Source organism: Centroberyx affinis, unplaced genomic scaffold (assembly GCF_046629955.1).
Source record: "Centroberyx affinis isolate AG114_WGS23_722 - 3 ecotype Tasmania unplaced genomic scaffold, CSIRO-AGI_Caff_v1 ptg001493l_1, whole genome shotgun sequence".
NCBI lineage: Eukaryota > Metazoa > Chordata > Actinopteri > Beryciformes > Berycidae > Centroberyx > Centroberyx affinis.
In genome coordinates this window covers 97720-109710 of record NW_027279958.1, presented here as the reverse complement: position 1 = coordinate 109710, position 11991 = coordinate 97720, and the positions used below count along the sequence as shown (strand labels likewise).

General features: G+C 42.1%; 1 protein-coding gene across 1 annotated transcript; it reads right to left on the bottom strand.

Annotated features, from left to right (window-relative positions):
• Positions 1-2068: 2068 nt before the first annotated feature.
• LOC139650427 (zinc finger protein 665-like) lies at positions 2069-7993 on the bottom strand. Its single transcript, XM_071527093.1, has 5 exons — positions 7900-7993; positions 7580-7639; positions 7364-7474; positions 6572-6631; positions 2069-5420 (listed from the first exon to the last, which is right to left on the bottom strand). Exons 1-5 carry the CDS (start codon positions 7991-7993, stop codon positions 3751-3753), a joined length of 1995 nt encoding a protein of 664 aa, XP_071383194.1. The 3' UTR covers positions 2069-3750.
• Between the last annotated feature and the right edge of the window lie 3998 nt (positions 7994-11991).

Genomic DNA, 11991 nt, shown 5'->3' with positions numbered 1-11991 from the left:
TCTCTGCTACTCTGTATATCATTTGTGTTGTGTGTGTGTGTGTGTGTGTGTGTGCGATCAATCACTGCACACACACCACACACACAGAAGATTGTGACCCCCCCATGCATTCACTTATTTTTGTCATTTCTACTCACCAAGATAACGGTGAGATCAAGCTCTCCTTCATGTTGCTGAGGACTCCTTGTAGCAGCCTCAGGTCTGTTTGAGCGCCACTTTACTCCACCAGCAATCAGTGTAACAGGATGAACCAGAAGCTCATCTGCAGAAGCTCATGCTGTCTGCTATTTAGTAATCATTTTGAATGTACTAGTTTGAAACAACTGTAAGTTTAATACCAGGAAAATGCCAGGTTAAAAACGTGCAAATTACAGAACACACTGTTTTTAATCAAGGTGCTGTAGTATCCCTTGATAGTTTAGTAGATTTGTACTGCATACAGTTTTGTATGTAGTATGCAATGTGTGATTTCATAGTAACTAGTAAAGAATGCATAATAACTGGTAGACCTGGAGTAACTAGTTCTGATTAAAATAGTGACTAGTGAGACCTGTAAAGTTGATATCTACAGTGTGTAACCCCATAGGATTCAATTTAAAAGACAGTTTAATTTTTACTAGTATGAACAGAGAAGTGACTAGTAAAAGTGAAATTTGTCTCTAGTACACTATAAGTACTAGTATTAATTAAACTGAGTCTAGTAAAAACAGAACAGTGATTAGTAAAAACAAAATTAGTACCTATTCAATTAGAACTAGGAAAATGACAGTAGCAGCTGGTAACTGGCTGAATAGTGGTTAGTGAGCTTTGCTTCTGTTGGTAAGACGATACTCACTATGGTGATATTAAATATTTAGACATATACTGATGGAAAAATGTGATTACCATTATAAAGGTAATAATTATTTTCTTTAATGTAATGATTTTATTGAAGAAACGGGCCGCTGCAGCTGTGGATGTGGAGAGTAGAGCCACCGTCATCATGGATGACAGCAACAACCGAGGTCAGTAGTAGGCTAGCTAACATTTAACCTCAAATTAAAATGTGCAAACACTAATGACAGCAAAATTGCACATGAAAATATCACCACAACATTTACTAATGTAACTATCTCTTGTGCTGTTTTTGAGTTACCTACTGGGTCTAGCTTGGATAAAAAGCTGCATTCCACTGGACTCGGAACTCGAGTAGAAAAACGACTTCGGAAAAGTGCAAAGGAACGGTCGTTCAAGTCGGAGTTCCCAGTCGGAAAGTCGGACAAAATTATTTCCGCCCGAGTTGTCTGACATAAACACAGCTGACGTCACAGCATCAATTTTTACTTAATAAAACTTGATTTTACTTGATATGTAGTTTTTGTGTTATGAAAATGTGTTGTAACAACTTTGTAGTTTCCATTTGTAACGTAATTCAGTTGACTTGTGCTTCGTTAGTAGATAGAAGTCTTTGTTGTATGAACTCGCCTGCTAACGTAACTAGAGCTGTCAGATAACTACCGTTAACATTAATGGGCAAAGGCTGTTGCGTCCATGTTTTCCAGAGAAGACGCACTGGGACGCATTTAGATCATTAGACTTTCAATGGAATGCCCCATTAGAGGAAATTGAGGTTGGGGGGTTAAACGGTGAGCTTAATTATGTACAACAGTTACACCAAGAGCTGAGAATGGTGTTTGACTGTATACACACTGCTGCCATAGCTGTGCCATCATATGTAATATAACTCCTGTCTTAGTCGTGAGACAAATTTCCAAACTTTCGACGCCAACCGGTGAGCTTTCCTCTCAGTCAGAGCCACTGGCTGCTCCTCAGCTGCTGCAGAAGCTGCTTTTATGGCCACAATGGAACAATAACTGTAACTTTCCAGGCTGAACTCCCTTTCTAAACTGGTCCGTGGCTACAATTAACCTCTACAGGCTTTTATTTTTAATTAAACCTAATTTTAACACCTCAATCCGACTAATTTTACCCAGTCAAAAGGAACCTTCTAAGTGACTGTGTTTTTGTATACATAGTCCAGTCCAAAATTTTCCAACTATTTGTCAGGTCAGTTAGATATTATTTAACTGCAGTCTACATGTAAACTTAGTGATGGGTGATGCTCTCTCTACACTGGTCTATACTGGTAAATATTTATTCATTTATTTGGATTCCCATTTGCTGTTGTACAGACAGCAGCTTTCTTTTCCAGAGGGCTACACACACTAATAAATATATGAAGTATGGTAACATTATAGCATCCTTCAAATACACAAAGTGGTCTATGATTAATACATTTATTTTTAAAGTTGAAGAATGACATGAGGAGGAGAAAGTAAAATAGATTTAAAATTGTTTAAAAGATATTAATTTAACAGAAGAAATATTGCCTATAACGACAAGCTGAATGATATTAATAATATTTAAGTACATTTACATTTAGTATTTAATAAACGACAAAGGCAAAAACAAGCACTGTAGTGTGAGAAGCTCCTTTAGCATTTTTAAAATACTGGGACAGGAACCAAAAAGGAAGAAAATAGAGAGTTAAGCAGAAAAATGGGAGAGCTGTGTCCAAAAAGCCTGAATCTGACAGATATTTGTCAAATATTAAGAACATTAATGCCACACAAATCTTTACACTTATATCTTTAAAGCTCAATTTAATGAGCTGATAATGAAATGTTTCCCTGCAATTTAATGCAATTTGGCATCTATCCAACAGCTCATTGTGTTTGCCACTAATCCTGCATGATCCTAAGTCATGATGAGGCTTTGTGTGATGTTTTTCTACCAATCAATAATTTGGCAAAGAACCAGTGAACTGTCTTGTAGTTGAGACAAGACAGTATTAAAGCCTGAATTACTTCATTACATTAGGGGTTAAATATGCAGAATATCTTTTCATTACAGACAGGGTTCTACATATTTTAACAACATGACCTGAATCAGTTTGTTACAAACGTGGGTTTGGCTTTGGGTTATGGGCCCATTTCTACTGATCCACTAGTAAGACTAAAATGTAAGTACTATTCATTGTACATGCCCGAGTCTCTAGACAAGATATAATTTACTCAATTTAAGACCCTTGATCAATACGTTTTGAACATGACATTTGGCACTTCACATTCATTCATTTGGAATCACATTCATAGTAAGTTGAGGCTGGGAAGCATCACAGGCTTCATCGTCATGTGGACATAAATACGGTTGTAATCAGTTTGAACACCATTCCAGCAGACCAACATGGGCATGTTTTAACTTGGTTGATTTTATCGTATTTCATTGTAAGCAACATGATTAAGGCAATACCATCATGGAAATTGTGATATATAATTAATAAAATAAATTATATGGAATATTGGTCTCATATCACCCAATCCTGGCTCCTCCTGCTGCTGTCATTTTGGAGGGACAGAGACAAAATGCAGTGTACGTTATTTTTTTGCATTTGAAAATCCACATGTTAGCTAGCATGTGAGTATCTGAGTGACCAGGAGCTCCAATAATACTGGAAACCTAAGAATGTGTTTGTGAGAATGCACAAATAACTGAATACAAATAACTAAATAAATAAAATACATGTAATGCAACTTGTCTTACCTTTGTAGTTACATAACATGAAACTTTATGGAAAATTCAATCATGCTGACATTTAAGAGGTTATTTGTAAAAAAAAAAAAAGACTGTTTTGGTACAAATTGCATTTTTCCTCACTGTCAACTGTCCTGCCCTTACTTCTGATCATTATATATTCTGAAAACAACCAAGCTAGAGTTCTTGATCTGTATTCTGAGCAGAACACTTGTGTCTCTTCACTCCCCCCGACCAGCTGAAGCTCTTCTGGCACACCGGACAGTGGTAGGGTTTCTCCCCGGTGTGCGTGCGGCGGTGGGTCTTCAGCATGCCCGACTGGCTGAAGCGCCTGCCGCACTGGTCACAGCGGTACGGTTTCTCCCCCGTGTGGATCCGCTGGTGCATGCGGAGGCAGCCCTTCTTAGCGAAGCTCTTCCAGCAGAACTCGCAGCGGTACGGCTTCTCCCCGGTGTGAACGCGCCGGTGCGTCTTCAGCTCCGTGGAGCGGGTATAGCTTTTGCCGCACTCGTCGCACCGGTACGGTTTCTCTGCCGTGGGAACGCACTGGTGGGACTTCAGCTCTGCCGAGAGAGTGAAACTACTTCCGCACTGGTTGCAGCGGAAGCCTTTCTCTCCCCCTGTGTGGCTACAGTGATGCGACTTTAACTGTCCCGACTGGCTGAAACACTTTCCGCACTGGTCGCAGAAGAAAGAATTCTCCTCCTTGTGAATTCGCTGATGCACTCTGAGATTCCCCTCTTTCATAAAAGTCTTTTCACACCGGTCGCAAGAGAAGGGCCTGTCTTCTGTGTCGTTGCACCGGTGCATTTCCAGATATTCACACGTCACGAAGCGCTTATCGCACTGCTCACAACGGTACGGCTTCTCCCCTATGTAAGCGCACTGGTGTGATTTTAGAAGATCTGCCGCAACGAACCCCTTCCCGCACTGCTCACAGTTATAGGGCCTCTCTGATGTGTGGGTGTACTTGTGTCTGGTCAGGCTTCTCGAGGTGGAGAAGCACGCGGCGCACTCGCCACACTTGTAGGGTTTCTCCCCGGTGTGTACGCGGTGGTGTCGTTTCAGATCCTGCCTCCTGGAGAAGCTTTCCCCGCACTGCTCGCAGTCGAACGGCTTCTCGCCCGTGTGGACGCGCTGGTGCTTCTTAAAGTCCCCCGAGTGGCCGAAGCCCCGGCCGCACTGCCCGCAGATGTAGCGGCTCTCCCCGGTGTGGACGCGCCGGTGCCGCGCCAGGTAGTCGGCCCTGTGGAAGCACTTCCCGCACTGGCCGCAGCGGTGGGGTTTCTCTTTGGAGTGCGTCTGCTGGTGCTGCACCAGGTGCTCCGACTGCCGGAAGCTCTTCTCGCACAGGTTGCACTGGTACGGTTTCTCCCCCGTGTGCGACAGCTGGTGCCGCTGCAGGTGCGACAGCTGGTTGAAGCTCTTCTCGCAGTGGCTGCAGTGGTAGGGTTTCTCTCCGGTGTGGATGCGCTGGTGCACCTTGAGGCTCCCCTCGGTGGTGAAGCTCTTCAGGCACACGTTGCAGGGGAACGGCTTCTCGCCCGTGTGGACGCGCTGGTGCACCCGCAGGCTGCCGTCCGTCGGGAAGCTCTTCCTGCAGAAGGCGCAGTGGAAGGGCGTCTCCCCCGTGTGCACGCGCCGGTGCGCTCGGAAGTAGAACTCGGTGGTGAAGCTCTTGCCGCACTGGTTGCAGTGGAAGGGTTTCTCCCCAGTGTGGACGTGCTGGTGTGTGGTCAGGTGCTGCGCTTGGCTGAAGCTCTTCCCGCACTGCTCGCACCGGTAGGGTTTCTCTACTGTGTGAGCGGCACGTTGTTTCTTCGCCGATGTGCCGTCCGGAACAGAACCTACATAGGGAGGGAAAGACAGAGAAAGAAAGAGAGAGATAGACAAACACAGAGATAGAGAAATAATTCGAGACACCTCTGATCAAAGATAGGCAGTATTTCTTAAAACAAATTATCAACTAAAGAAATGACAGACAGATGAGGTGAAACATGTAAGTAAAGCAGTACGACAAAAGAAACGAAAGTTAGAATTAAGAATAAAGGTCACTTAAGTATAACTGCAGAATGAGAAGGGAGAAAAAGAAAGGGAGGCAGGGAAGGATAATAAAGGCAGACATTAGGATTATTTAATCATTTACCATTGAAGCCACAGAAGATTCAAGCAGTAAGATGATTGTAACCCATCTGTACATTTTTGTTTACACCTTCCTACCAGTATAAGCACAACATCCAATGTATAGGGCATGAGAGTTTAGGTTGAGGTCATACATTTGACCTAAACCACAGGTTTAGGTCTAATGTATGACCACAGGTTGAATGAGGGCTTTGAATCAAACAGTCTGATTAGGAGTTATGACAAGTCTTTCTGCTGTATGTACAGTATTATGCTACCCTTTTGGTTTCTCATAGCCATGCAACCAAGTGTCCTACAGTTACTATATTATTGGCAAGAGGAGCTCTGGATGAAATATTATCACAATACATGGACCAAGACATGATGAAAACGCAACTGCTTGTGTTTTACACTATTTTGCAATTTCATGTAGCAATATGGTCATTTATTGGGACATTTTCTCTTGACTGCAGTAAAAAGCTGAAATGAAACCCTTAAGTCATTAAAATGTCAAATTATTATACTTCTGAAAAATAAATTTAAATGACCATGTTTTTCATTTCCAGTTTTAAAAAAATGATTGTGGTCTTTCAGTTATACCCTTGACATCTAAATAAAAAATATTAAAATGTAGCATCCTCACATCCATACAATATTGTTAGGGAGAAGCATTTTGAAATCATACTGCATCAGTTCAAGGTTTAGTTGGAGGAGTAAGTTTAGTATAAACTCTGAACAACAACAGAACAATGGTGTGAAGAATAAACTCCTGTCAGGGCAAAGATGTCTTAGGAGACGGTTTCACAATTTTATAACTTTGAGGCCAAGTGGTAAATTGGCTGGAAAATAAGGACAACAGAGAAGAAATGTAACTTACAGATTTCCTGCTGGTCTTGTGGCTCCTCCTTCACCACAATGGAAATGTCCAGTGGTGTGCCTGGAAAAAGAATATTGAGTGAAGCCTGGACTCTCTATAGTGCAAAGAAGTTGCAATCAGAAAAAACTTTATTTAAATTGTGTCTACATAGTGCTTCATACAGGTAACAACATTAATACCATAATGCCTAAAAATACATTGATTAAAAAGTAAACACATGAATTAAATAAAGGAACAAAACAAACAAAATAAATAAATAAAATCGTTATGCAAACACAATAAATCAGGTCGTTCCACAGTTTTGGGAACCTGCTGGCAGAAAGTCTAGACTGTAGAAAGGCCAGAAGAACTCCACTGACCTTAGGCTACACTGCGGCCTAGATATGCTTTAGAAATGGTGAAAAAAAAAACTTAAAATCATTTCAAAAATATATGGTACGGTGTTTTCTTTTGACACCAGTTCAAGTCCTCGCTGCTGCACTCTGTATGAGCTAGAGACATGAGGGGAGATGTTGAAAGAGCTGCAGTGGTCGAAAGAAGAGGAAATAAAAGCATGGACGACCTTTTTAAAATCAGCAGAGGATAAAACGCCTCCATTGGAGATATTTCTGACTTTAAAGACAGACTGCACAAGCCACTTGACCTGTTTCTCAAACTTACTGGGTTACTGGGTCACTTTTGGACAGATTTAAATGTGTCAACAGCAGGTGGCCCACAGTCAAACATTTGCTGTAATGTCAACGGAGTGAGAGGAGAAGAGAGAGAAACAGAGAGAGAGAGAATATAACTTACAGAGGTCCTGCTGGTCTTCCTCTTCCTCTTCCTCTTCCTCTTCCTCTTCAGCATCAGGGGAAACATCGCTGGCTCGGTCTGGAGAGTTGGCTGGAGAGACCTGATGGTTGGCTTCGGTCAAGCAGCAGAGACAGAAATAGAGGGAGACATAAGCAACTTTATTTAGGTTATGCTAGATAGTATTAAATATATGGATCTATGTATCTATCTACTTACAGAGCTCTAGCTGGTCTCCATCTTCCTCCTTCACTATAATACAAATGTCTTTTGGGGAATCTGCAAAGTAAAGGATAACATTGTAACATAATATCCACAAAAACAGAAGTGTACTTTGCCACATAAAAACACCAAATCACATCTTTACCATATATATGACAATACTGATCGGGATGACATACCAATATCAATAATGTATACTGTATGTCAGTACAGTAAAGCGTATGTACTTTAAGTGAAGTGTGTCAAGGGTGAAAGTTATTAAGTCTGGAATTTGTAAATAAAAGTAACAAAGAAGAGTAAGAAAGACAGAAACTTACATATACTCTCGTGGTCTAGAGGCTCATCCTTCACTTCGACTAATATGTGTGGAGGGGTTGCCGTGGTGACTGACTGGCTGTGTGGAGAGTCCATCTTGTGCTGAAGACCTCCAGTCTCTCTCTGTGGGAAGTCTCTCTCCAAGGTGAGATCAGGTAAAGATGACTGCAGACAGAAAAGAAAACCAGTAGATTATGTATTTGTCTTGAGCAGAGGAATGTAGAAATGGAATAATAGCGATAAAAATATTAGTGGTGGTAGTAGTAATGGTAGTAATAGTAGTAATAGTTGTAGTACATGAAGTGATAGCAGCCTAAGTAGCACTGTAACAACTTGTCTATCAAAAGGGCATAAACTAACAAAATGATCTGATTGGATTTGGAATTATATGGAGCCAAAAAGCATTTCAACTGATAATGACACTCAAAATTACTGTTGTGCTGAAATAATTTTGCGCTTCAGTTGGTTATGTGTTGTAAATGTTAAAGCAATTTTCATCTGTACTGGAAAAAAATATTCTGGCTTTGCTGTATGGCAATAAAAGGAAAGTGAACTTGAAAAGAACATTTTACACTGTGCGTCTATACACATTTCATATCTCAAACTTCTATCCAGAGGCCAGCATTTTTAAGTGAACAACACATTTCACTATGCACATTTTCTGAATTAGAGTCCATTATACCCCCTTTACTGAGATATACTGAGGCTATCCTGTTACCAGCTACAACCTAGATATTAAATTTGAGTGAGATCATATCAAATGCATAACAATTATTTACCAGTGATGAAACAAGGCTGTGTATACTTTTGACAAGATTTCTTTTGATACCTTTATATACTCCTCTTGAATTTTTCTCTTCTATTCTCTCTTCTCTTTCTCTTCTGTTCTTTTGGAAAGAACAATTTGCAAAAATCTCAAGCCTTTTTGAGCATGAGTGTAAGTGTACAGCTCTTTCACACATAAAACAACATAAGGCCTCCAGATTGGAGGCATGATCTAGGCCTACTGGGATCACTATCATCATGTTTTGATGTCCGTCTAAACAGTCCATCTGGTCGTTTCTATCCAAGTTCAACAATGCAATCAGTGCTCTCCCGACCCAACTGTTTAGCCAACATGGGGCAGCTTGTTTACAGAGATTAAAGTGCTGCTGATACTGACAGTTGCCAACACTGCCGAAGTTCCCCAGAAAAAGAGCACTGGAGCTACTAACCCCCATGTGCATGTGTAGTGGCCTGCTCCAAACACAAATTCTGGAAACTACAACTACAACACACTACAACTCAATGGGGCAGTTGTTTGCAAAATGTCCTAGTGGTTGAAACTTTACTGGAAATTTACTGAAAGCACTGCTTGGTGGATCATGTCAAATTTAGCAGTGGACCCTGACGATTCAGAAAAGGTGTCAAGTTGTGCTCTACAAAGTAATCTTATGTTTGTTTACTGATATGCAAGATGACATCAAACTAACAGATTTAAGGATGAGTTTGACAGTTTGAAAGTTTCTCCCATATAAACGGGGACAGAAGATATTGAGGCTAATCACATGGGTGAATTCTACTTAGGAATTACACATTTTCATTCAGAAGGCTGTCCGTGTACCAGTCGGTATAAATAAGGTAAGCACTCAGTCATAGTGAAGCATGGCATTAAATCAGCGGCTCATAACCCTTCAACTCTTTCATCTTACATAACAGTGTGGCTGGACATCGAGGCCAGTGAACCTGAGCATTGACCATTCAAGACTGATGGGTCAGACAGAAACGCCCACTCTGCCAGTTCCAAACAGTCAAACTGTGAGTCTCTCTGGAGAGAAAAACAACGTTACCACACCCTGCGCGGTGTGTTTTCAACAAAGGCCAGTTGGTATTTGATAACTCTCTCAGAAAACAGACCGTTTGCAGAAGCATGTTACTTGTAAAACAGCTAGAAAGGAGAGCAGAGAAAGTGTCCGTACCCTGACTGAGGCCTAGCTGTGTACTGACACTATTGTTTATGTCTGTATTGTTGTCGGAAGAGGTGGGTGACAGTCGACTCACCGCCTAATAACTGTGTATTTTCTCTCTCACTCACTCTTCTGGGAGAAGATGGAGGATGTGACAAAGCGTCGAAACATCCGAAGGAACTAAATTGTCTAGTTTTATATGTTTTTTTAGCAGATCTGGACGGAGTTTTCTGACATCCACAGAGCATAGGAAGCAGCCATTTTGGAAGCTATAGCGCCTGCGCACGTCCTCGTTTCCATGGGAACAAGGCTGGAGCCTCGTGCTGCATTCAGGTTCTATCAATAAAGGTCAGAAAACACCGATGGTGGAATTTGGTCTGTATAATGGCCTAAGGATGATTCCAAAAGAAAATAAATTTCCTTTGCATTAAAGGAAATAATTAAGGGATAATGAGTGAGCCCTGTAGTGGCAACCAAGCTAACGAGGAAATGGAAATGCAAATAATGACCAAGAGCCATAAGGAGACAGAGTGTATTTGGAAAGTGTTTATTTAACAATAAATAAAAGTGAGAAAGAGGAGCAGGAGGAAATCTGTGCACACATTCAGACGTGTGTGTGTGTGTGTGTGTGTGTTTTACATAGCAGCAAAAGTGGAGAGAAGCGAGACAGAGTTGTTTTAAAGTGCTTCTCCTTTATTTAGTGCTCTTCTTGCAGACTCTGTTTTCCTCTCCACCTTTCCCCTCTTCCCATCTCTCCCCTCCTTCCTTCCTCTCTTCAATCTGTCTCTCCTCCGTTCCAACTTTCTTTTCTCACAATCTCTACTTTTCTCCTCTCCTCTTCTTTCTCCCCTCTCCCTCTCCTCTCTCCCTCACCCCTTTCTCTCCCTCCTCTTTAGAGTTTCTTGCTGAGTTTGTCTCGTCGGACTCTGAATGAGTCTTAAAGGTTGACATTATCCATCTCTCCCCTTCCATCGCGGCCTTCATTCCTCTTTTCCCTCCCATTTCCTATCCTCCTCCCCTTCACCCCCACTTCCCTCCCCTCTTTTCTATTGGATGCCAAAAAAAAAAAAGAATGGTTTCAAAATGGCCACCGTCACATGGCTGCAAACGGGCGGGCCCTGTGACAGCTCGTCCCCCCCCGCTCCCTCCTCTTCCTCTCCTCCTCACAGCTGTTTGCTGAGTTTGCGCGCCTGTCTCTCTCGGGCCTCGAACGCGGCTTTGGTGTCCATCAGCTCGTCCAGCAGCCGGCGGATGCGGGCCATGTCGAGCTGGGCGGCCTCGCACTGCTCCCGCAGCGCCGCCGACTCCACGCGCAGCTGCGTGGCGGCCAGCGCCAGATGGTCGCTACGCTCGCGGCACTGCAGCTGCATCCGCTTGGCGTCGGTCAGCAGAGACTCCACGCTCACCGCCACCGACTCACACTGGTCAACAGACATGGTCTGGACAGAGAGAGAGAGAGAGAGAGAGAGATGTGTTATTTTTATATTTTGGGGTAAATAATAAGAATGTGATGCTGTGTTTATTCTCAAAGGGAAATTCTCTTGGAGGTCAAAGGTCAGGCTCAGCTACTGGTGGAGCTGGGAGGGATTCAGTGTCTTGACAAGACAGGGACTTGAACTAGGATTGTCCAGTGAAACGTCTCTCTAAACACAAGGCCACACTGCCACCCCACGTATTACATGTAAATTTGTAGTCGGCTAATTATTCTTGTCCTGTCTGTTCTGCTGAAGGCCTTTATGGAGGCAGCAGTGCAAGTCTTCCCTCTCTCATAGCTGATGGTGCTAATAGGACCGCTTTGTTCTTTTTATTTTACAGCTCTTTGTAACTTTGTTAATAGAAGCACTATAGTAGTATAGTACTATAGTAGTATAGAACATGTAGGTACTATGGTACTATAGTACTATACATGTTCTCATTCTTTCTCTTTTTATTTTTATGTTGTGGGATGAAGGTCTTAAAAGAAATTGCTAATTGATCTTTGTATTTACATTTTAAGGAATTACCTGATGCTCTTATCCAACAAAATTACAAGCAACTAACAGTAAGGAGCGTAGGGTTGCAGCCACAGCACCCTGACAATATTCCTGTGACCACAGCATCATTACATAAGAGACAATTGCTTGGAAAAGAAATAGACTAAGAGCTAAA

Coding starts and splice junctions, on each gene's coding strand:
- LOC139650427 (XM_071527093.1), bottom strand. CDS start 7,993: ATGGACTCTCCACACAGCCAGTCAGTCACCACGGCAACCCCTCCACAC. Junction 7,640..7,899: donor TCTAGACCACGAGAGTATAT/GTAAGTTTCTGT, acceptor TTTACTTTGCAG/ATTCCCCAAAAGACATTTGT. Junction 7,475..7,579: donor TGGAGACCAGCTAGAGCTCT/GTAAGTAGATAG, acceptor GCTTGACCGAAG/CCAACCATCAGGTCTCTCCA.